The sequence below is a fragment of the Condylura cristata genome, unplaced genomic scaffold, assembly GCF_000260355.1.
Source record: "Condylura cristata isolate star-nosed mole 26May11 unplaced genomic scaffold, ConCri1.0 scaffold00005, whole genome shotgun sequence".
NCBI lineage: Eukaryota > Metazoa > Chordata > Mammalia > Eulipotyphla > Talpidae > Condylura > Condylura cristata.
The window spans coordinates 62,913,062-62,937,266 of NW_004567106.1; the positions used below are offsets into that span (position 1 = coordinate 62,913,062).

Here is a 24,205-nt window from a genome sequence, read left to right on the forward strand (position 1 = left end):
ATATATATATATGGTGTATATGTCTATGTGTATATACCTACACTCACAAACACAAATTACATGTAATCCTAGGAATATAATTCATTTAAGTGGTATGTGTGATTGCATACACATAGCCACCTTTCAGATCCACATATAGAACTTTCCTAACACTCAGAAGTTCTCCCCTCAAGATCATCATTGTTCAGACTTTTGTCACTGTAGTTTGTTTTTTGCCTGTCCGCTAGTATTTTAGAAGTTTAATCACAACATCTCGTTTCTCTTGCCAAACATTATGCCTAACAGTTCTGACCATGTTTTTGCATCTAGACAAGGTTTGAAAACATATTCTATCTGCCTTAGCAGAAGAAAATAATTTCTAGGTCTGTTTATTTTGCATGTGACTGATTCTTTCCTCTTCATCTGCCACGTTCCCTGTCCCGGTTAGAAGTTGAAAGCATAGGAAGGTAGGAGTGAACAAGTATCATTTATATTCCAATGTGGTAGAGAGACAAAGAGCCTTGACTTAGTGTATTAGCGTGCCATAGCACGTGGCATGAGCCAGAAAGACTGGAAAAGTCACACTCTACTCCTATAATTAGTTTTTAAACCTCAGAGGGCTATTTGGTACATGGATGAATATAGAATGCACTGCCCTTTGTATTGAGTAAAGGTTATGTTCCCTTCATTACTAAACGAGGCCTTTTCCTATTCTTATTTTTTAACGAAAAAAAAAAATAAAATGTATTATTTCCAAGCTCAATTTTGAATAGAGGAAAAAATAGGTCAACCAGGGCTTTAATAGAAAAAAGAAAAATAGCAACTATCCTTTTGTTTCCAAGGAAGCTGAAAGCAGGCTTTCTAGTCCATTGTCTTTGCACCTGTCATATACATATATATTTATCCTTTTGAAATCAATGAATATCACTGATGAAAGCAGTCCTGTTTTTTAGAGATGTAATTAGCAGGAGAGGTAAGATGTTTGATGAAATAAAGGGCAGTCCACAAGAGTTATATAGGCATTAGGGAAGCCATATCTTAGAAAAACTGTCCCCAAACTGTTAACCATCCTTTTACTGTGGGCGGTAGACTTGCAAAGAATAAGAATCACTTCTCTAGAACCAGACTAGAAAATTCTTAACTGGAAAGTTGTCATCAGCAAGACTAACACTAGTTGTCAGGTGACAAAAGTAAAGGAATATATAAAACCTACTAATAATCTTGACCACTAGAAGACAGAAAATATGGATATAAAGAATGAAGTCTCTGGAAAGATATCACAGTCAATGACAGTAAGAGTTGATAATACCCTTAACTCTGAGTTTTCAGATACTATTACTCCCCATCAATAGACGCAACTGAGGTGCAGGAAAACTACTTACCTCCCACAAGTTCATAGAGGCACTAGCTGACACAGCTAGAATTTGAGCCCAGGGAATCTGGCTCCTGGAGCGACCACCCTACGTTCAACCAGCTTAAAAATGGGTCTGGAATCTGAAAACACGTTTGAGGATTTATGTCCATTAATCACCATAATTTTGGCTGTCTACTCATTTAATGCTAATGTCACAAAAATTATCTAGGTTTGTCATGAGCACCATCTAAGTTTTGTTTGTTATTATTTCTCTAAACACATTGACTGCTTGTCTTGAGCCACTCACCCATTTGGCTTTGAGTTGTTTCTTTCTTGGCCATTGCGAATACTGCTGTGAGCAGAGGCAGGAGGAGAGGGACATAGATCTTGTAAAATTAACTTTTATGTATTTTTAAGATAAATAGAAGTAAGATAGCTAAATTATGATATTTCTTCTCTTAATTTTTTTTTGAGGACTCTGTACTATTTTCTGTGATGGCAGCACCAATTTACATTCCCATCAGCAGTGTACAAGTGTTCCCTCCATATCCTCACCAATGCTTGCTATTTCTTGTCTTTTTTAAAGATTTATTTTCATTTATTTATATATATAAGAACTGGGGTGTAGGCCAGAGTTCCGGGGGGGGGGGCAGTGTGGAGCAGTTAGAGGATTCACCAGAGACAGAGTGGGGAGCAGAGCAGACAGCTTGACTGAAACACACTGCTGAGGGGAACAGCAGGCGAGACAGGAGAGGTCAGCTGCCTGGCTGGGAATCACACTTATGCCACAGTGTTTGGTGATAGCTTGATACTCCTAAGACTTTAACCTCTGTGCCACCAGGAAAGCCCTATTTTTTGTCTTTTTAAATAATTGCTGTTCTTACAGGTGTGTTCGGTGATAACTCCTTATGGTTCTGATTTGCATTATCCTAATAATAAAAGATGATGAACTTCCTTTCATGTGCCTGTTGTCCATCTGTCTCCTTGGAGTGGTGTCCATTCTAACCTCTGTCCACTTTTAAGTCTGATACTGATATGATACTTTCGTAATGATCAGTTTGGACTTACTGCACAATCACTTACATTGACATGTGATTGCAGTCTTGGCCTCTAATTGGAGACTCACTGGACTATAATGTTTTGCTGTCAAACCAGCCTATAGAGTTTGTGAGAGAAAGGATAACACTTTTGTGCCTTTCTTTGTAGATAGGAGCCACATGGAGGTGGCACTACGTTAGCAGAATAGAGCCTGCAATTTCCTGTCTCGACCTTTGCTCTACCATGTAATAATGGCAACACTAACTTTTTTTTGTTTTCTAGAAAAGATGTATTTCAACCTATTTTTTCGGTACTCATGAAAACACAACACTATGAATTCATGTACAAGGACAGAAAGATGGTCTGACAGAAGACATTATGCATTAATGCTTATGTGGATTAAGCATTCAAAACATAATAGACTGTCATTCTACATTTTCTCTCTCCAGATCTGAAAAGAGAATGGCAGACACAAATTTCAAGAGTTTTGATTGTTTTAGTTATGTTCCATTTTTAATTTTTAGAACATTAAATTTTCTCCATTTGTTTTATGTTATGCCCTGTACAGAGCCTTTATTTCCAGAAACTTAAGGAGCACTGTCAAGGAATCCCTATAGAAAGTAATTTCTAGGAGGTTGCTGTCTATTTCAGGCAGGGAGACTGCTTTTGAAAAGTGCAGTAGCATTCTTTCTCACACCTTGTATTTGCTCTGAAATAAAAATATTTTCAATTTAAAAATTCTTAAAACTATAGAAAACTTGAAAGTGAGTCCAATGAATGCAATATTCCTAATGTAGATTTACTGGCCGTATCTACTCTCTTTTCCCTTCAAATGTGAGCACACACTTCCCTCTTGCCAAGTCATCCAAAAGAAGACTGAAGACATGACCCTTTAGTCTTCCACCCTTAAGTCCACAACATTCAAGAAGAAGGGCTTCTCCAGTATCCTCATATTATAGCATATCAATTATAACTTTATGAGCCTAACAAAATGTATTACTGTAAATTTAAAGCAACACAGACTCATTTTCTAGAGTTCTGTAGTTCAGAAGTCCAACACAGCTCTTAAAGGGTTAAAAGCAAGGTGTTAGAGGTAAGACCCTCCCAACTGTGTTGCACTCATGAATTTTTAAATTCACCATATGATAGTCATGACCACCATTTTTTGCCTTTTAATTTTTTATTAAGGTGTAATTGAACCACACTGTTCTGAAGTGTTCAGTGGGATGAGTTTTGGCAAGTAGGTACACACTTGTAACCTACAGCTGCCATCAGTATGTGAACATTGCATTATCCCAGAAAGAGCTCTCTCTGCCTTTTTCCCTTTGAGGCACAGTTTGGATATGTGTGTTGTAGATTAGCTTGCCTATTCTAGAATTTCATATTAACAGAATTACAAAGTACCTATTCTTTGTATCTGGTTTCTTTCTGTTGCAATAAACGTCTTGACCTTCGTTCATGCTATTTTTTTTTTTTACATCATTATTTTTACTATTGTTGTATTCCATTCTTGGGTAAAGTACAATTTATAGTTCCATCACCTGTAGGAGAGGAATTTGAGTTGTTTCCAGTTCTAACCTATTATGAATCAAACTGCTATTAATATGCTTATAAAATCTTTTTGTGTTCTTGTGCTTTTCTTTCTTTGGGTAAACACACAAAGGAACTTCTGAGTCATAGGTTAGATATATGTTTAACCTAACGTGAAACTGCCAACAAAATCCTGATTGCTTCACATCTTGGTCAATATTTTGCGCTTTACTGTTTTTCTGAAAAGAACTTATATAAGATTTTTTAGTATTTCTTCTTTAATAATAGATAGAATTTGACAGTAAGGCCTTCAGGTTCTGCATTTTTCTGTGAGATGATTTTTCTTGGACAGTCAATTTCTTTAATATGTAAGTCTATTTGTATTTTCTATTACCATGACCATTTTGCAATTTGTGTTTTTCAAGGAATTCTTTGCATTTTTTCCTAAATTGCTGAAGTCATTGACATAAAATCATTTAAAATGTCTTTCTTACTCTTTTAATGTCTGTAGGATACAGTGATAGCTCCCATTTTATTTCTACTCTTAGTAGTATGTGTTTCTTTAGCGTTTTATCTTAATCTATTTGTTTAGTACAAGAGTTGGCCAGGGTTTTCCATAGCCACTCAACTCTGCTGTTCTAATAAAAAGCAGTCATAAATAATATTCAGATCCAGGATTGAGTACCTTCCAGAAAATTATCATTTACATTTAGTTTGCAGTGTGGACCATAGTTTACCAACCTCCAGTTTTAGGGATTTTATAGATTCTTGAGTTTATCAAATTTATTAATCTTTTTGAAGAATCAAATTTTGGTTTCACTGATTTTCTCTATATCTGGTCTTTATTTCCTGATTTCTTACCTTTAGTCTTTCCTTCTTAGGTCTCATTGGCTCTTCTAAATTCTTAATGTCAAGGCGAAGATCATAGATGTTAAACATTTTTCTTTCATTTTTTAAAATTCAATTTTACCTGGACCCATGTTATGATCTAGGACATGACAGTGGTCCTGAAAATTCAATGACAAAAAAGACACATAACTCAATGAAAAAAGTGAACAAAGGATCAGAACTGACAAACTTCAAAGATTTTTTTTAAATGATCAAAAAAAGCACATGAAAGGATGTTCAGTATCATTAGTTGTCAAGGAAATGCCAATCAAGATGACAATTCTAATTCACATCCACTAGGATGACTATAATTTTTAACAAGACAGATATTAACAATCATTGGCAAGGATGTAGAGAAATTGGAACCTTCATTTGCTACTGATGGGCACATTAAGTGGTAGCACATTTTGGAAAACAGTCTGGCATTTCCTTGAAAGACTAAAGGTATGGTTACTGTATGACCCAGCTTTTCTGCTCCTGGGCATATATACATAGGAGAAATGAAAGCATTAATTCACAAATGTTAATGGCAGCAATCGTCATAAAAGCCAAAACTGGGAAATTCAAAAGTCTATCAACTAAGGAGTAGATAAACAAAATGTGATACATTCACACAGCGGAGCATTATTTGGAATCTAATAAGCACAAGTCCTACTACTTGTTGGAACATGAATGAAGCTTGGGAATATGTTAGGTAAAAAGAAACCCATCAGTGGCCCTCCCTGGTGGCACAGCGGGTTAAAGCACAGCACTGAGAAGCTAAAGCCACTTCTGCATGAGTTCGATCCCCGCCTGCCCCGGAGGTGACCACATGGCGTGGCAGACCTCTCCTGACCCGCCCGCTGCTCCCCTCAGCAGTGTACTTCGTCCATCTGCCTGTTCTGCTCCCCACTCTGTCTCTGATGAAGCTTCTCACCACCCCTGAGCCTCTGGCCTGTACCCCAGTTCTGTATGCACAAATAAATAAATCTTTAAAAAAAAAAAAAGAAATCCATCAGAAAAGATGACATATTATATGATTCCGCTTATATTAATAGGAATCACATTTGAATGCCCAGAAAAGAGAAATCTGTAGAGACAGGAAGTAAATTAGTGGTAACCTGTGGTTGGAGATTGAGATTCAGAATGAGAAGTCTAATAGGATCAGGATTTCTTTTTTGATTGATGAAAATACTCTAAATTAATTGTGATATGATTTCATTATGAGAACTTGACTAAAACCCATTGAGTTCCATGTGTTAAGTGGGTGAAATTTAAAGTATATTATTAATTATATCTCAGTAGAGCTGTGATTGTTTTTTAAATACCTATGTCTGACTTCTACCTATGGCCAAATAAATCAGAATTTCTGCAGGTAGAGTTTGTCATGGGATATTTTTTCGCCATAAAATTGTTTTTAGTTAGTAGCATTGATTTACAACATTGTATATGATTCAAGGGAACAGATTCACCCCTTTTCAGATGTGAATACCCCAGCTATTTCTAGGGTTTATTTTGGTTTAATTTTCTGTCCTTTTGTTTTATAGTATTCCATATTTGCATGGGTTTTTTTGTTTTGTTTTGTTTTTTAATGCTTTCCTGGTTAAGCTTTTCCTATATAGCCAGGGTAAGAACCGCTTACCACCAAGATCCACTCAGTGCCAGAACACCACAAGTCCACGAGTCCAGTGTTTTGTGCCTGTTCCAGTGAGCAAACTTATTTAGAAGCACAAAGGGAAGAGCTAGTCCACACACACACACACACACACACACACACACACACACACACACACACACACACACACACAGGAACATCTTAATGATACCAGGATAAATTTCTCTGGGTGTTATATCTGAGGGAATAGAAATGCAGAAACCTCAATTTCCCTGACACCAAATAAATAAATGAACATTGTTCTAAGACCCAAAAATTACCTAAGAGAAGATAGGTTGCTACTACTTCACATATTCACCTTGAGCACAAAGAACACCCTGTGGGCCCCCTTCTGACTCCCCAGTCCACCTCTGTGCAGAGCTGTGGACTTTCGGCCTCATCAGCTGGTCAAGAGCCTGGCAGGTTTTTAAATAGTGGAAGACCAGTGGGCAAAGAAAGAAAATGAAAAATCCCTGATTGTAATTATTGAAGGAGACAAATGTCTAGAGAAGAACTGTTACTTACTTATTAAATACGAAAACCAGCTACCCACACGATGGGGTGTGATGAAGTGTGCAGGCATGAAAACGGTGCCAGGATAGACATAGTGTTGAGATTTAGCAGTTTCTAGGAAGAAAAAGAATATCATAATCAAGATAACTGGATTATTTTACTACCTCCTTTTTATGAGGGCTTAGCTGAGAGCAATTTTAGAAAAACAGTTTTTAAAAACCTGATTAAGGATCCCGTCAGAATGGCACCACTACCATTATTTTTGACACAGATGGATTAGACAGGGTTTGAACAGGGGGAAGATTGAGCAGCTGTACAAAGCAGAGGGGATCAGTGGAAGGTCATGGTCACATCTCATAAGAATCAGCGATTAATATGAGGGACCTAGCTAAGTGACCTAACTTTTATAACCTTCATCATTTTAGGCTCAGACAGATACAGCTTAATGATCATGACAGGTCACTTTAACATGCCTCAGTTTCTCTACCTGTACAGCAGACCTAATTAATCCCCAGGCCAAAGGATTTGGTTCCCAGAGGCATTGAATGTGGCCAGACATTGTTATTAGGTCTTAGCTACGTCAAGTTCTAATGTGGAAAACAGGAGCCACCTCAGAGGGAATTTAATGCAGGGAGGCAATTAAACAGGTTAGTGGGGATCTGAGAGTCACATAGGGGACCCTGAGATAACCTACAGGACAAGGAGTTACTTCCACCCTCTAGCTGGGATACCAAGGGAAAACGCATGGTCTGGAGTACAAAGGCATGTGGTGAAAGCCAGCAACACACTTACCAGGAGCGAAGTAAGCTCTCCAAGGAGATTCACCAGGGCTGAAGGATAAATGCCTGGCTTCTCCTTCCCCTTACTTTACAGTGTCCCTCCAAGGTCACCATATTACTCACCCCCCACTGGGAGCCTGGGAAATAGCCTGTGTGGTCAGTCTTCAGCCCCCAGTAAGATCAGAGCAGGTGCAAAGTAAGGAATGGATGATAAGACCCACAGGATTTTTGTAGCTCATACCTTTCATATCTATCTCCATTCACATTTTATATCCTTATTTTAAAACCTCATACTTCTGCTTACTACAGGGTAACTCATCATCACGTGAGACATTCTCCCTTACCCTAACAAGGGAGCACCCACCCACTCCTTAGTCATTAATGCTATTCAAATTCAAGGATCTACACACAGTCCAATATTTCAACTGAAATGTGACTCCTTGTTTCTGGTGACCTCTGAACTTAATTGGGTGACTAATTAGTCTTGTGTACCAGCTTCTCATATACAAGAATAGGGGAAATGCCACCTCACACTCATTCAGATGCTATTAAAATATTAAAAAGAAAACTGAACAGAAAACTCGCAAATTTTGGCAAGGATGTGAGAAATTGGAATCCTTGTGCATGGCTGGTAGACATGCTAAACGGTGCAGCTGCTGTGGAAAACAGTTTGTTTTCCTCACAAAGTTTTGTTTCTCCCCCAAAAGTTAATTCTGTGTGATCCAGCACTGTCTCTTCTCCATTTATACCCAAAAAGGTTAAAAGCAGAGACTGAAGGAGGTCCTTGACCACAAGTATTCACAGAGGCATTGTTGCAACTGCTAAAAGAGGGGGTGCAATACAAATGCCCTCAAAGGATGAAAGAATAAATAGTGTATTGAAAGTTGGGTAATGAAGAATTAATCAGTCTTACAAAGGAAGAAGATTTAGATACATACTCAGCGTGGGTGAAACTTGATAATATTATGAATAGGCATAAAGAGACACACATTTCCACTCCTCTAAGGGCCCTGAAAGTGATGCATTCACAGACATAAACTAGGATAGGTCAGGGGGAGCAGGAGCTAGGACATCATGTCTGGATGATTGAAGTTCTGAAAGGGAGAGTGACAGTGTGCGCACCACACTGTGGATATATCTCGTGCCATCGGGCTGTACCTTAAAATGGTTACATGGTCAATTTTCTGTTTTGTGTATTTTACATAGAAAAATATTGTAGGGTAAATGGAAAACAAAAACACCCATTGATTAATGCGTGCATAAAAATGCTACAGTCGGGCCCTCCCTGGAGACGCAGCAGGTTAAAGCACAGCACTGAGAATCTAAAGCCGCTTCCGCATGAGTTCGATTCCCGCCTGCCCCGGAGGTGACCACATGGCGTGGCAGACCTCTCCTGACCCGCCCGCTGCTCCCCTCAGCAGTCTACTTCGTCGATCTGCCTGTTCTGCTCCCTACTCTGTCTCTGGTGAAGCCTCTCGCCGCTCCTGAACCTCTGGCCTATACCCCAGTTCTGTATGCACAAATAAATAAATTAAAAAAAAAAAATGCTGCAGTCACTGAGATGGAAAAATGCAAAAAAATAAACTTAAGACATTTTTTTTAAAAGCACTGCAGTCCCCTTTTCTATAACTGGTCACAAGGCAGCAGGTGACATTCACTTCTTTCTCCTACCTCTCCCATATTGCCCTTGCCCTCTGCCACACCTCTGCTGCTCCGCTGTTTATGTTGAACCACCCTTAATTCCTGAAAGAGCTCAGCTTTCAGTTTTCTTGGGGAGCTGTGGTTTATCCATTACAGAAATGAAGTTCTGAGACAGCGACTCTGCCGTGGTCCTGCCTTAAACCATAGAAGCAATTCACTGGCCCCTTGGCAACCGAGGTCAGTCATTCTAGGTGTCAGAATAACCCTCTTCTGCTTGTTGGTTCAGGAGTATGAGAGGCCCAGATGTGAAGCTCTCCTGCCAATTTCATGTCATGTCTCCCCATGAAGCATGCCTTCTCAAGTACCTCTGGGCCCGCTTAAATCCAAATTTTCTGGAACAGGACCCCATGAGTGGCTTAAATAATGAAAGGAGGGGTCGTTTCTACTTGTCGTCTCTGGTTCTAGGTCATATTTCCTTGTTCATGGGGGAAGAGGGGAACATAAGTACATTAGATATAGATCTCTGGGTCAATGCACAACAGCGCTCCACCCTCCTGTGGTTTCCTAGATAATACTGTCCCGGAACCCTACCTGGGTTATTTTGCCCTTCCCTCCTCCTGGTGGGTTGGGTATCCAACAAGAGAGAGGAATTCCAGCAGCTCCTACCTGCCTCATTTCCTTTTGCTGTAAGGTATTTCTTGATGGGGACTATTGATGACTTAGGATCTCATATTTGTGAAGAACACCTTCAGCTAATCTCCAAACTAGGTACTATCAGGATATACTTGATATGATTTTTACCTTGTAGAATTGTTTCCGCTGCTATGAAAATAAGGAGAGCAAGTCCATTCCCAAGAATGGCTGTGACAGGTCCAGTGTCACAGGGTACAGCACTGCCCCTCCCAAGATGCAGAAAGTCTGTGCGAATCTGGTTCACCATTAAAACCAGCCCGTGCCCTCTGCTCTGTTCTGGATCGTAGAGAACTTGCCCTGTGATCATCTCCTGTACTCAGTTATCTCACAGTTGGGTCAGCAACAATAAGCAGTGGAGCCGGGAGTGGAGGGAGAGAACACAGTCAGTCTAACTGCCTAGTTATGCTCAAATACTGAGCACAGAGCTACAAATCAATCATTTTGAAACCATTTGTGATGTTTCTTTCATTAAGTGCATTTAGTCAGCTGAAAATGTGTGTATTTTCTTGCCTTCCTAAGATTTCAGTAGATAACAGAAGTATTTCAGAGCTAAGTAGAGACAATTTGAAGTGTGTTTGGCAAAATTCTCTTAAATGAATTCCTGTCAGATAGACCTCTTTAAAGATTATAATTGTGTGATAAAATTAAGTGGAACAGGTTTTACACTCTTGGCAAAATTCTCTTAAATGAATTCTTGTCAGATCATGCTCTTTAAAGATTAAAATTGTGTGGAAAATTTCAGCTTAACAGGTGTGATGTGGGCTTCTGTGCAAGCCTGTTGGCCTACTGGTGATGAAGACACCTTGTACAGGGATTCAGGACCTGAAACACACAAATGTGTTTTGCTTTCTGTTCCTGGATTGTTAAATAATATCTGGCAGATTACTAGCCCCCTCTGACTTCTAAGCTTCTATTGCATCATCTCCACAAGATAATGATGATTCTGCTGTCCTTTTCACTCAAAAATGATGCACAGTCTTCCATCAAATAAGGTGCTTTCACTGTGAGGAGAAGATACAGCTCAGCATTCAGATCTAAAAAGAGGACACAGGAAAGGCCCAGATGATTGTGGTGGTCATTGTAGCCACAGAAGCCTCCCAGAAGATCCCCTCTCTGTCTTCAACCAATCTACAGTTCTAGAGTTACAAGCTCAAACAGCCTTCAGGCCAACCAGACATGGCCTTCTAGTTTGGCTCAAGTAACTATAATAGTGGCCTCCCTTTTTATATAATAGTGGCCTCCATTTTCACAAGCTGAAATTCCTGATGTATCCATTGGAATGGTTTTCTCTGTTGTAGGAAGCATTCCAGCTTTTTTGTTAAAAGTAAATGTGTCCTTGGAAGACAATGTTTAAAAAAAAAAAAACAAAGAAGCACAAAGCATGATTCAGCCACATCATGAGCGTTTTGGTATCTATTGAATAGATCTCCAACCTTATTCAGTTCATACAGATACAAAATTTTCTTTTTTACTGCCATCAAGTACAATTTTGTAACAGATTCTTTTAATCAGCTGCATTTCACAGCTAAAAATAAGCCATACCAAACATTTTTCTATGGTATGAAGTATTTTCTGCTATATAATTTCTAATGAATGCGTCGTTTTCCATGGTGCAGATACACCATTATTTATTAAATTAGAGGGTTTCGAAGGAAAATCTGTGCAAAGCAACAAAAGCCATCCCTTAAGGTCATTCTAATACATAAAAACCATCCACCAAGCTCTTTGACACACACGGATCCTCGAAGGAATGATGTTTTGTGTGAAATGGTTATAGCTGTCAATCATTTATTCTCGATGTCATGGTTCCTGTGCTCGCTCCAGGTTGTTAGGGGGTGATTATGGATTCCTGTCAAATGAGATGTCTGCGATGGATTCAACATGAGGCAGTTTGTATTTTTCTCAGTCTATTGCTCGCCCGTCGGAGGAGGTTAAGCAAATTTCAGTGAGCTAAAGGGAAATGGCCCAGGCATCCAGTGCTGGAAGCAGACCGCAAACTTGCCCCGGGCCCAGAGATCACCACACAAGCAGATGAGACTTCTACATAAATACATTTTGTCTCAATTGTCACATTCCACCCTGGGTTATACCTACATGCATTAAAAATGGCTCCAAGCCTGTTTTTCAAAGCTCTTCGCTTTTCAACTACCTAACTCAGAGGCTCTGTGTGTGTGTGTGTGTGTGTGTGTGTGTGTGGATGTGTGTGTGTGTTTTACAGCCATCAAAGATGATGAAGAGACTAGGAGAGTTGATATAGAAAGGCAGATTAAGAAACCTAAATATTTACAACTTGACTGAGTGACAGTCAGGGGGAAGATATTATAACTGTCTGCCGGGCTCAAATTATGGAGGACACATTGTTTTGCTTTTCCCAGTAACTCGATTTTAGGGATATCTAAATTCAGAGAAAGTTTTCCAAGGATGACATCACTTATGGTAATGAGATAATTGTGGCAGTTAAGAATTGCATTTTGTTGCTTGTGGCACAAATGTGAAATAGCAGTGGCTTCAATATAGGATTTTATTTTCTCTCCAATGACAAGAAAGCCCAGAAGCTGTTGTCTGGGGCTGCATTGCAGTTCCATTATATCATTAGTGCACATGCCCTCCCGTCCTTCGCCTCCATCACTCTCAGCACTGACTTTCATGCTCAAGGTCACCTAATGTTTAAAGAAGAGCTGCTGCAGTGTCATGCTCCCTCACTGCATTCTGGAAAGCGGGAAAGCAAAGGAGATTCCTGTCCACTGACAGTGAAAGCATTTTCTGGAGATGTGGTTATGTATATGATGGAGTACTACTCAGCTACTGGGAAAAAGAGCATCTCTTGCCATTTGTGACAACATGATGGACCTGGAGGGGGTTCTGCTAAGTGACATCCATTGGAAGAAAAATAAGCACTAGATGATTTCACTCAGCACAATAGAGAGAAGCTAAACTCAGGTACTGAGCAAAGAAACCAATACAAACCGTAGGAGTTTGCAGAATGGAGGCTTCTAAGGGTGAAGCTATGGGGGTGGGGGGTTGGGAACAGAGGTGGGAGATCACCCAGTGGCCTATGGTAAGGTCTAGGGGTCCTTTGATGGTGGGTGTGGGGTTGTGACACACATCTTTGTGCAGTGTTATAAACCTTGATTTAAAATTAAAAGCTTGGAAGCCCATGTATGGGTTCCAGTTCACACCTCTTTGACATCTGCATCTGCAAGAGGTGGTGGGAAATTGGGTGTGTTCATATGTTTTGGAGTTGGGCACATGGTTGATTCCTACAGTAGCTGTGTCCTTTTGGTAAGATCCTTGGCATACTGGGTACTCAGTTGGTAGTAGTGGTTTCTGTTACAATAATTAACCTCTAGCTTCCCAATATAATTCCATACTCTGAGATGCTGGGACATTTGCTGGGACATTACAAGGCTGTGCACTTGTAAAACAAGCCCTTGCCATCTAAATTCTTTACTTCTGACGAGTTATCTGTTTTGGTTTGGTTCATCATCCCCTACCCTGTGTTGATGCTAAATAAATGGTGATCTCAGCACACCTAAGAATATTAGCTATAGCTTTGACCAAGTCCGTCTCACTGTGCTAGACGCTTAAGAATGTCATCTGAATAATTGGCTTCCAAGTACCCCAAGGGAGATGGGTTTTTAGACAAGGAGAGATGTGAGTTGATAATAATTAAAGTTGAGTGGTGGCCACCTGGGGGGATATTACACTCTTTACCCTACTTTTGAAATTTTCCCAGTACAGATTTTAAAAACTACCTATCTTAATTGGCACATTATTTCAGATGAGATCAAGACCTCACCCCTAGCTGCTAATACTCACAGAGGATTGAGGCCAGGTCTATGTGGTGTTGAGGCCAGTGCTCTGTTCCCTACTACTTGAAGTCTGCTTCCCAGACAAGCAGCTTGAAATGTGCTTTTTCAGGTCCCACCTTCAGACCTTTCACATGTCTCCACACAAGGTCTGCACACCTAACTTCCTCTGCTAAGTGGAGGCCTTACCCAGGTCATCTGTCAGGAGATTTCCTTGGAAAAGGTAAACAAAAAGCCTGGCCCTCCCTGGTGGCGCAGCGGGTTAAAGCACAACACTGAGAAGCTAAAGCCACTTCCCCATGAGTTCGATTCCCACCTGACCCGGAGGTGACCACATGGCGTGGCAGACCTCTCCTGACCCGCCCGCTGCTCCCCTCAGCAGTGTACTTCGTAGATCTGCCTGTTCTGCTCCCCACTCTGTCTCTGGTAAAGCGTCTCGCCACCTCTGCACCTCTGATCTGTACCCCAGTCTATATGCATAAATAAATAAATCTTTAAAAAAAAAAAGCCTAAGGGTGAGTTCCTATGTGGCAGCATAAATACATCTTTAAAGAGTATATAATTCACAGTGGTTGTGTGTTTCCTTCCATGGTGTGCCCTTCCCAGTGCCAGACACTTCATGCCTGTGTCACTGAAGCATCATTTGCCCATGTATCAGCTGCTATGAATCACTGCTTGCTTCAGACTGAATTTGATTACTTTTGCTTAAATAAATCCCTTGCTTCTGCTCAGTGAAGATATTGTGAGTTTTTAAATCGTTGAGACTTGACAAAATGGAACATTCTAGGTATCTGTTCCAACCTCCTCCACCATCACCCACCTGCTCACCACCTGTGTATGACTTTCCTGGAAAGATACGCTGTTTCTCCCCTCCACCCTCAGCCTACCTTCTACCATCCCAGCTCTCTCTCTTGGAAAGAAACTCCTATGGAAATCCTTGTGTACATGTAGACAAAAGTTAACCTGTGGAGGCGCCATTTCTTCTTCCACATTGTGGCTGTACCCTGGGGTCTGCAGGCTCCTTTCTGAATCCTTTCTCTACCCATATTACTGTATTTACAGTCCCCTCCCCCAGGACTCCCAGGGAAGGCAGTAGGCTTTATATGAAGTCCACCTGATTCTATTTTTCCCAGCAATAAATATATCCTGGCATTGATTTTTTACTGGCTTCTCTTTCAAATTAAAGTGCCTTATCCCTTTAGGGTTTATACACCCCAGATTTTTTGGTAAACAACTAAATGAGTGACTAAATGAGGGGGGTCTGTTCCCAATCTCCACTGTATCAGCCTTCTTTAAACAGCTGGGTCCTCTGTGCTTTTAAATATTTGGAAATATTTTCTAGCTCCAGATTCCCTTGGAATCTGGTTTTATTTATCAATATCAACCTCAGACCATGCACATATATAATACTATTCGTTAGCTTAGTGAATAGGTTAAGAAGGAAAAACTCCAGGAAAGCAGGCCACGATGGCCGTAACTGGGCTGTGTCCTCAAAAGCATTGCCCACCACCCACCTTTTCCAGGCTGTGTAATAAGTATGTTCTGATGTGTTTTCCAGGGCAGCCTTTGGCAAGGAGTCAGAAGTTCTTATTGGGAACCTGGGTGATAAATTAATCCCTGCCCAAGATGTCCTGCGGGATGTCAGTGACCTCAAAGCCTTGGCCAACATGCAGGAGAGCCTGGAGTGGCTAGCCGGTCGGACCAAGTCAGCGTTCTCCAACTTGTCCTCCTCCCAGAGTGAGTATTGGGGATGTACTGGGGAGGGGGGGGAGGGAAGGGGGAACATGCCTGGGGGCTGCATCTCAAATTGTGTGTGGGGACATGTCCAGGTCATTGGGAGGTCTACTGTGCCATGGGTCTAGATCCTTGTGATTCTCTGTGGGCCACTATACCCCCAAGCAAGATCCTTGTCATCGAGCTTGACATTCAACTTTGGAAACACAAACTTGTATAAGGTTGACTCACTGTGTCACAAGAACAAAAAGCAGTACCTTTTGTCCTCCTTGCAAAAGCTCAAGGGTAGAAACCATGTCAGCATGCAGAGCCAAGCTCACAGCTGATGTTTTCATTTCAATGCTACAAAACTCATGGAGAAAAAAAGTGTCTTAAAGAAGAATAATAGAAGTGATTAAGGTGCCAGAAAATAAAGACAATGAGAAAAACAGATTATTCTGGCAAAGAGATGACTGAGAGAGAACTTAATTACAGACTTTAGGGAAATGAAGGAATTAGATATAAAGCAAAAATGGGAAACCTTGTTCTATAAAGGACCAATGACTCAGAGAAAATAATTTGAAAGTATTAGGGCATGTAAACTTTATTCGGTATCTATAAAATGAATACTTTTAAGAAGCATTCGCTCAAAAGTAGAAGTTGGCAGTTAAAGTAGAGGCAAGTAAAATGTGAGGTGAAGGAATAAAGGAAGTGGCAGATTTGAAGTAGTATGTGAAGAGATGGAAATGGGGAGAGAAAAGCAAAACAACAGCAAAATCAGGACAGGAACAAAATCCTTTTTTGGAAAGAATTAGAAAATTGTTGAAAAGGGTTAGAAAATGGTTAAAAGGGTTAGAAAATTGGTGAAAAGAAAATACATTACTTGGACCGTGAACTTCAGAGTAAGCTAATTATTATCATTGTTTTGTGAAAAGTTGTCAGCCCGAGAGTAGTACAAAGAATACCGTGCTAAGTGGTTTTGAGCCTAGAGATGGAAGAGGTGTGGATGAAATCCACAGGGGTGAATTGTTCCCTAACACACAAGCCCTGAGGCCAAGGTGCAGGATCCTTGGAATGCTTACCACTTAGGGTGTCGGCCAATTATGTGTTCTCCTTAGACTCAGCACCCGGGGAATAACAGTGGAAGGAGTGGCATTTTGAACAAGGTTCTGTATAATCTGCTTTAGAAATCTTTAAATATGCTTTTTTTTTAAAGACCTATTTATGCATACAGAATGAAGTGCACCTTAATTCTGGCCAGAGGTGCAGGGGAATGAGAGGGTTCACCAGAGACAGAGTGGGGCGCATCCATTAAAATACACTGCCGAGGCCCTCCCTGGTGGCGCAGCGGGTTAAAGCACTGCACTAAGAAGCTGAAACCACTTCCGCATGAGTTCGATTCCCGCCTGCCCTGGAGGTGACCACATGGCGTGGCAGACCTCTCCTGACCCGCCCGCTGCTCCCCTCAGCAGTGTACTTCGTTGATCTGCCTGTTCTGCACCCCATTCTGTCTCTGACCTGCACCTCAGTTCTGTATGCACAAATAAATAAATATTTAAAAAAAAAAATACACTGCCGATAGGAGCAGCGTCTGCTGTGCCATGTGGGTCAGCTCCCTGGATAGGGATTAAACTCGTGTAGTAGTGACTGTGATAACTTCGTACTGTTTCTCTTTAACCCATTACACCACCAGGAAGGGCCCTTAAAATATGTCTTGTATTTGTACCTTTGTTTTTATACTCTTTCTTATGTGAAATATTACTTTTTTGTCTAATGGTAAAAGTGTATATTTTGATTGTTAGAAATCAGTAAGAATAGAAAATGTGCCACCTCCTGAGGATATGTTCTAGTAGGCTCTGCACAAGTGGGTGTCCTTGAGTGGCCCTCCACTTTATGATCCTGCCCAGGCGATCACAAGCACCATTTTCTTTCCCAGTCCATCATTCCAGTAACAAAGAGGTAGAAGCTGCTTCTCACACAGAGGGAAAACAGACACCCCTCCCTACCCTGCAGCCAAATCCAGGTTTGTGGGGAGCGGTTCTGAGCTCTCCAAACCAGCTTAGGGAGGGGGGCAAGAGCTAAACTTCCTTTTTGCTAATTGAAAACAGACATCTCTTAAAGGGGACCAGATTCCTCTGTCCCTGGTCTCCTTTTTCTCTTTTAAGTCTCCTTGGGTTGATGAAGGAAAACTAGGAGGGTTTCTCCTGTTCATGGGGCCACCAGTGCCCAGTATTTAATAGTAGAATCTCTCATCTGCAATCCACAGCATCCCCAGATTTTGTCCTGTCCATTCTGAAAGGATCCCACAGGGCAAGATAGGATACCACCTCCAAACCAAGCCAGAGAGTGAGCCACACAGGTTCATCTGGCATCACCTGTTTTCAGAGAGCATCAGATGCTCTCTGAGTTGTGCTCCACTTTGTAATTGCATGTTTAGCTATTGGGTTGATGTCAGTGAGAGCACCCAGTACCGACGATGCCTAATTCATGCCTTTAATCATCTCTGTTATTCTGACAGAGATCTCGTCTACCACCCCCATGAATACTTTGTCTCAGATGCTCACTTCCGTTTTACAATAGAAGCTGTACCCTCACGGCTCCTCTCCGGGTGATTATTCCACTCAATGAGTGATTTAAGTGACTGTCAGTTTTCTGACGATCAGTGCAAAACCCAAGTGAACTGTAATCCCTACTTATGTTGTCTTTGCTGAAACAAAGCATCACACAAACCTGGTTTCTTCTGTTAACCAGCCCTGCTCACCCACACGCCTGTATTCTTTGAATTCCCAGGAGAAATGGCCATTGATGTTTATAATTTGAACAAAGCAGGGGATTCTCTGATAATGGGCTACTTTGATTGCTCCATGTCACTGTGACTCTAGAAAGAGAATAGGGACAGCTTTTTATTTTTCTTTTGAAAAGCGAACCAAATGATTGCCTAAACAAAAGTTTTTTCTGAGTCTGGAGACTACATAGCAGGAAGAAAATGCCAGCCTGCCTTCTAGCTTCATGGGAACAGCAGGATGGAAACAAGTCAAGAAAAGACATTTTAGGTTTATTTTTTGTTCTACATCCTGTTATCTCCTTAGTACAGTAAATGCTTTAGTGTAACTTAGAAGTTATTAATGCAATGGAGTGGAAGAAGTTTGCAGAAACTATTTTTCATAGCCTATCCCATCAAGGTTACAGCTGGATCCTCATCCACATGACACATTTCATGTCCTCCTACAGAGAGTATTGCATTTGTCCAAGAGCTGAGTTGAGCTTTTGTTTATTTTTTCCATCTCTTCTAGCATTTGCCTAAGTGTCCCTGTCTTCAATATACTTAAATGGGTCTCTCCCTCCCAGGTGGGTCCTGACAGCACCAAAAACTCTGCTCTTACCTTCATCCTACCAAGGTCCATGGTTCCCACCCCACTTCTTGTGGTTTCCCCCCCCCTGGCCCGCACTTCCTTTTCCTATTTCATTGAAGATTCTTTCCATGGAAACTCACAGACTAATTAAAGAAAAAAGAATGCATTCATTTCATAGAACTGGTAAATTGAAAGACTTCAGGTGTGGCTGGATTCAAGGTCCGCAAGATCACATCCTGCCATAGGTATGCCTGCATACCTGTTGTTTCTCTTTATTGTTTTCCATCTCAGGTAAGTGTTTTCTCTATGGCAGCAACATTGGCGACAGGCAGCACTAAGATTATTTGATCCCAGGCCAAAAGAGCATTTTTTTCCAAGAGCTTCAGAAACAGTTGAAGAGAGAATTTGGATTGGCCCAGTTTGACCTTCTTCCCTGGGTCTCTTCTGGTTTTCTCTGACTGTGTGTACCTGGTTTTCTGACTCTTTTTCTCTACCCACAATTTAGTCTTTCTCTTCCATTCCCACTTCTAGAATTCTTTTCTCTCTTTTTTTTTTTTTTTTTACTCAGGATCTATTTTAACTGATAGGCTTGCAGCATGAGAAAGTTGAGCAGAACCACAGGTTCTGATTTCAGAATCTAGATCAATATATATCTCCCCCTATACACCCCTATTGATGAGTTCCAAACTTGTAGTAAAGGCACAGAGCAATTTCTATCTTTTCTAGAAACAGTATCTACTGTTTGTAAGAATCTGAAGTAAAGACTCTGAGGTTAGTTGTTATGGTAAGAATACTTTCGGCCAAATGTGACCTACATAAAAATTATTACAGTGTACTCAATTTGAACATTAATGATTTTACTTTGTATTTTCGCCTTTTGTCTCAAGGATGTGTTGCCTTTAAAAATAGACGACATAGAATTGAAAGGGGAGCGCAAGGGCTTATTTTGTCTGCTTTTGCTTTCTCCTGGGGTCCTCTTCTCTGCTTTAGATTCTGTAAAAAATCTCTAGGATTAGAGATTTTAAAACTTCCTTGATTATAGATTCTGCTCCTTAAGCAACCTCACTATATAGGAGGTCAAATCTTTTTTAAGTCCCTTTGCTTCAGTTTAAACCTCTTTCGTCTGTGCTATTTTTCAGAAATTAAATGTTGAATATTACAACATGCCTGGATAATAAAAAGTCATAACCTGATCTTTTTCAGTCTGAAAAAAAACACAAAGTTAAAAGTTCTTGAACTTTTGAGGACAAATCTCATGATGTCCTGGAATTGGTATTGGCATTCCAGTAATAATTATACAATTATTTATATTACTTGTTCTCTGTTGTGGCAAGAAATACATAATAGAAAAGATATCATCTTAGCTATTTTTAATTGTACACTGTAGTAGAATTTTTGAAATATTTGTATTTGTGCATACAAGAATGGAGGTGTGGGGGGTGAGAAGAGTCACCAGAGACAGAGTGGGGAGCAGAACAGGCAGATTGACTGAAATACACTGTGGAGGGGTGCAGCGGGGAGACAGGAGAGGTCTGCTGCACCATGTGGGGCAGCTCCCTGGCCGGGGATCGATCTCTGGCAGTAGCTGTGACAGTACTGAGACTTACCCCCTAGGCTACCAGGAAGGCCCTTCCTTGCATAATCTTTATCCATCTATCAGTGGTCACTCAGTGTAGACACTTAGGTGACACTCTTGGCTATTACTGTGAATACTGCAGTGAACATGTTTGTGTAAGTTATATTGCTTTCTTAAGGTAGAGTTATTTCTATTATCTATAGTTCTGGTCCAACTCAGTTATTTTGTAAATGAAGAAGTTACAGTTTCAGAATGACAGTCTATGTCTATGTCTATTCCTAAACTGATATGGAAATATGTCTTCAAATTTCCAGTTTAATTTCCTCTCTACTCATCATTGCTTAGCCATTTCCAAGGTTAAATACTAGCAGTGCTATCATACTGGATTTCTATTAATCCACCCAGGAGTGTCACTTTATTTTTTTTTTAGTGGAAGTATTTTAATACCTAAAGTAAACTTGTAATCATTTCAGATCCTTATTTTCTGGTATGTAACCAGAATGTCTATGCTTTAAACATATTCAGTAATGCATGATTACTTTTGAATTCCACCCTAGTTGTAATAAAGCATAGCTCTAATTTTTCTCTCTATTTCTGTCCAAAAAGTAACTTCTAATGATATGCAGGGCATTCTAAATACTGCAGTGTCCTAGTCATTTAAATATATTGCGATTCAATCTTAAATTAATTAAACGGTAATCAAAATGACATTTCAGTTCATCAGTCACTATATACACATCTCAAATTGGCTATTGCAATTAGATTGGCTAGTACAATTATCAAACACTGCCAAATGTCTGATATCAATCATCACCCAAGTTCTACTGAATAGTGTCACCCACCCGTCAAGATTTAAAATAATGCCACTCCACACACTTAACCTTTTAAAATACAAATCAAATGTCCACTAAGCTATATCAAGACATGGATAACTATTTCAAGTGTCCATCTCCAAATGTCCTGCCAAAGAAGTGTCTTTTAGGCTGACTCTATCCTCAGTGATTTTTATTGTTGACAGAAGGAAGCGGGTTTAATGGTCAAATACATTGGAGAAACATTTAAGTTAAAGAACATCAAATATCATTCCTACAAACAGTAAAATTTCTGAAGTCATTACTAAGTTTCAGTGCAGAGGTCCCCAAACTCGCTTCACCAGCTTCTGGGAAACACTGTGCTACGTTCTCTTTATACAGTGCTCAGAACCTTATTTTTCTTCCAGGGAAGTCATACAGAGGACAGTACAGGTGTTTTTCTGTTACAGGAATGTAATTTTGTATTACTGGAAAATTAGCAGCAGATGACGACTTCTGTTGTGTTTTGTTTGTTTGACTACTTTTACACATGTACGAGTCAGCTGATATAAAAGGGCCAGTTTCCTTCTTGCTTGTTTCAAATTTGGTTGTTGTGCCTTTTCCAGTCATCACAATTTCCTCACAATTTTCCTCACAGTTCTCCAAGATTCTAGCTACCACTGTAATCTCACACCTGAGCTCATCAAGAAATGCTAATGTGGTGAGCCTCCTGGGATTGACTGTGCGAAGTAAAAATATTTATTTTAGGATAATTTTAGATGTAGAGTAAAGTAGCATTCCTGTGTATCACCTACCCAGTTTCCCCCATTATTAACATCTCTTGCTTGTGTATTATGTTCATCACAACTTAATAAATCAGTATTGATATATTACTACTATTGAAAGTATTGACTCAGATTCAGTTTTTACCTGATGTTTATTTTCCTGTTCTAAGACCCCATCTCGAATACCATAACATATTTAGTGTAATGTTTCCTTAAGCTCATCCAGACTGTCAGTTTCCTGGACTTTTTTTTTTTTTTTTTTTGACCTTGACTGTTTTGAGGAATGCTGGTCAGGTATTTTGTAGAATATCCTTCAGTTTGGGTTTGTCTGATGTCTTTTCATGATTAGACTGGATTTATAGATTTTTGGAAAGGAAAACCACAGAGAGAAAGTACCATTCTCCTCATACGAACATCAGAGAGAACACCTGTCAACATGACTTGTCATTGATGATGTTCTGGAATTGATCTTTATGCCTCCAATTCATGCAGTCCTCTCTAGTCAGGATTGCTCTGAAGTCTAGATTGACCCTTCAGTTTCTTGCCATAAATTGTTTTTGTCTGTTTATCTTGTGACTATTTTTTCACATGATAGCTACCATAAGCCAGTATTTGGACACAATGAATGGCTACTTTAAAAAAAAAAAAAAGGAGAAGAAAAATCTATATGCAATTGATACAAATTATAATATGTGAGTCCAAAAGGCTTCATGTGAGAAGAACTGGTTTGGTTTTGGTTTTGGTTTTGGTTTGGTTTTGTTTTGTTTTTAGCCAAGGACCTTGAAAAGGTCCTGCAGCTACTTAGTTGACACACCTGCTAAACAATCTTTAATAAATACTCACTTCACATAAAGCCAGGTTGAGTTTAAAAGTTACCGAATTTTCTTTTCTAAAAGTAGTCTTTAAGCCATTTTCTTTAGGATGTGATGTGCACTGCTAACTCAAAGTCAGAGTGTGTCCTGGGAACTGTCCTGTTAGGGTAGAAATCCTCAAACACAGCCAGCTGTTGTCAGTGAGGGAGCTTTACAAACACTGATACCGGACTCCACTTCTAGCAGTTTTGATTGGATTATTCCAATGTGTGACCTACACAGCCCCGAAACATTCTAAAGGAGTGGATTCTCTTGCCACAGAATCCTTGAGCTTGCAGCCAGACTCTGGGGGAAATGCCTTGATGACCATGCTCTTTAACATGGCGACAATTTCAACAAGTAGCCAGGATTTAGAACCATGGGGCTAGCGCCCCCAAAATCTCTTCTTTGATTTTGTAACTCTTTATAGTGGGAGATGCTCAGTGGTTATTTTTCCAGTTCTTCTCAATACCTTGGGATAACCACGGACAATAGGAGGCGCGTGTTGTGCTTCATGTCTCTGCTAACGTCAGGACAACTAACTTCTGCTGAGCAGTTTTTTTTTTTAATCATCTCATCCTCCAAATGTAACATTCTATGCCTTTTCAAAGCCAGTCATGTGAGAAGGGCACTGTGTCTTTGCCAACAAAAAGGCTGTGGTTGCCAAACAAGTGAACGCGGAAATATTTACAGGTCTGTGACATATGTGATGTGGAAGGGTCCCGTGTCTGGACATCCACACCCCTCAAGCACATGGGGTCATGGTATGGCTATGATTAACATTTTCTCAAGATGGAATGTGAATTCTTCCATGCAGGAGCTCACAGTCATGGCTTTTTCTGTCTTAATAATAAATGAAAGATAAAAATACATGCTCCCTGCTATTTGCTTTTCTGCCTTGGCACAAAGAAGAATAAAAATTTCCCTAGCCAAGGTCTCATGGGACATTGTCCTGTTTCAGCTTTGCTTTTGTCAAGCCATTAAGCAAGAATTTTCCCTGTCACTTCATCTGATTATTTTTAATTAAAACTCCACGCGTGGTAATTCCTCTCCTGCTTCGGTATTTACAAGTTTCAAATATTTGTAGACTGTTATCATACAGCTCCTCTTCAGGCATTGCTCAGCCAAACTCTAAATGTTTAGTTTCTCTAATCATGTTTCTGAGCTGCCATCATCATTTTATTTCAGTCATATTCGTTGCCATTTTCTTAAGCTGACTGCTGAGAGAGTGGATTCACTTTTTTTTATTATTATTTTTTAAATACATTTTACATCATTC

General features: G+C 40.1%; 1 protein-coding gene across 1 annotated transcript in view; it reads left to right on the forward strand.

The window, feature by feature from the left end:
• EXOC4 (exocyst complex component 4) overlaps window positions 1–24,205 on the forward strand; it is a 648,177-nt gene that overhangs the window by 531,275 nt on the left and 92,697 nt on the right. The window contains exon 14 of the mRNA XM_004677057.2: window positions 15,416–15,594. Within this exon, the coding sequence (XP_004677114.1) occupies window positions 15,416–15,594 (179 nt within the window). The remainder of the gene's footprint in view (window positions 1–15,415; window positions 15,595–24,205) is intronic.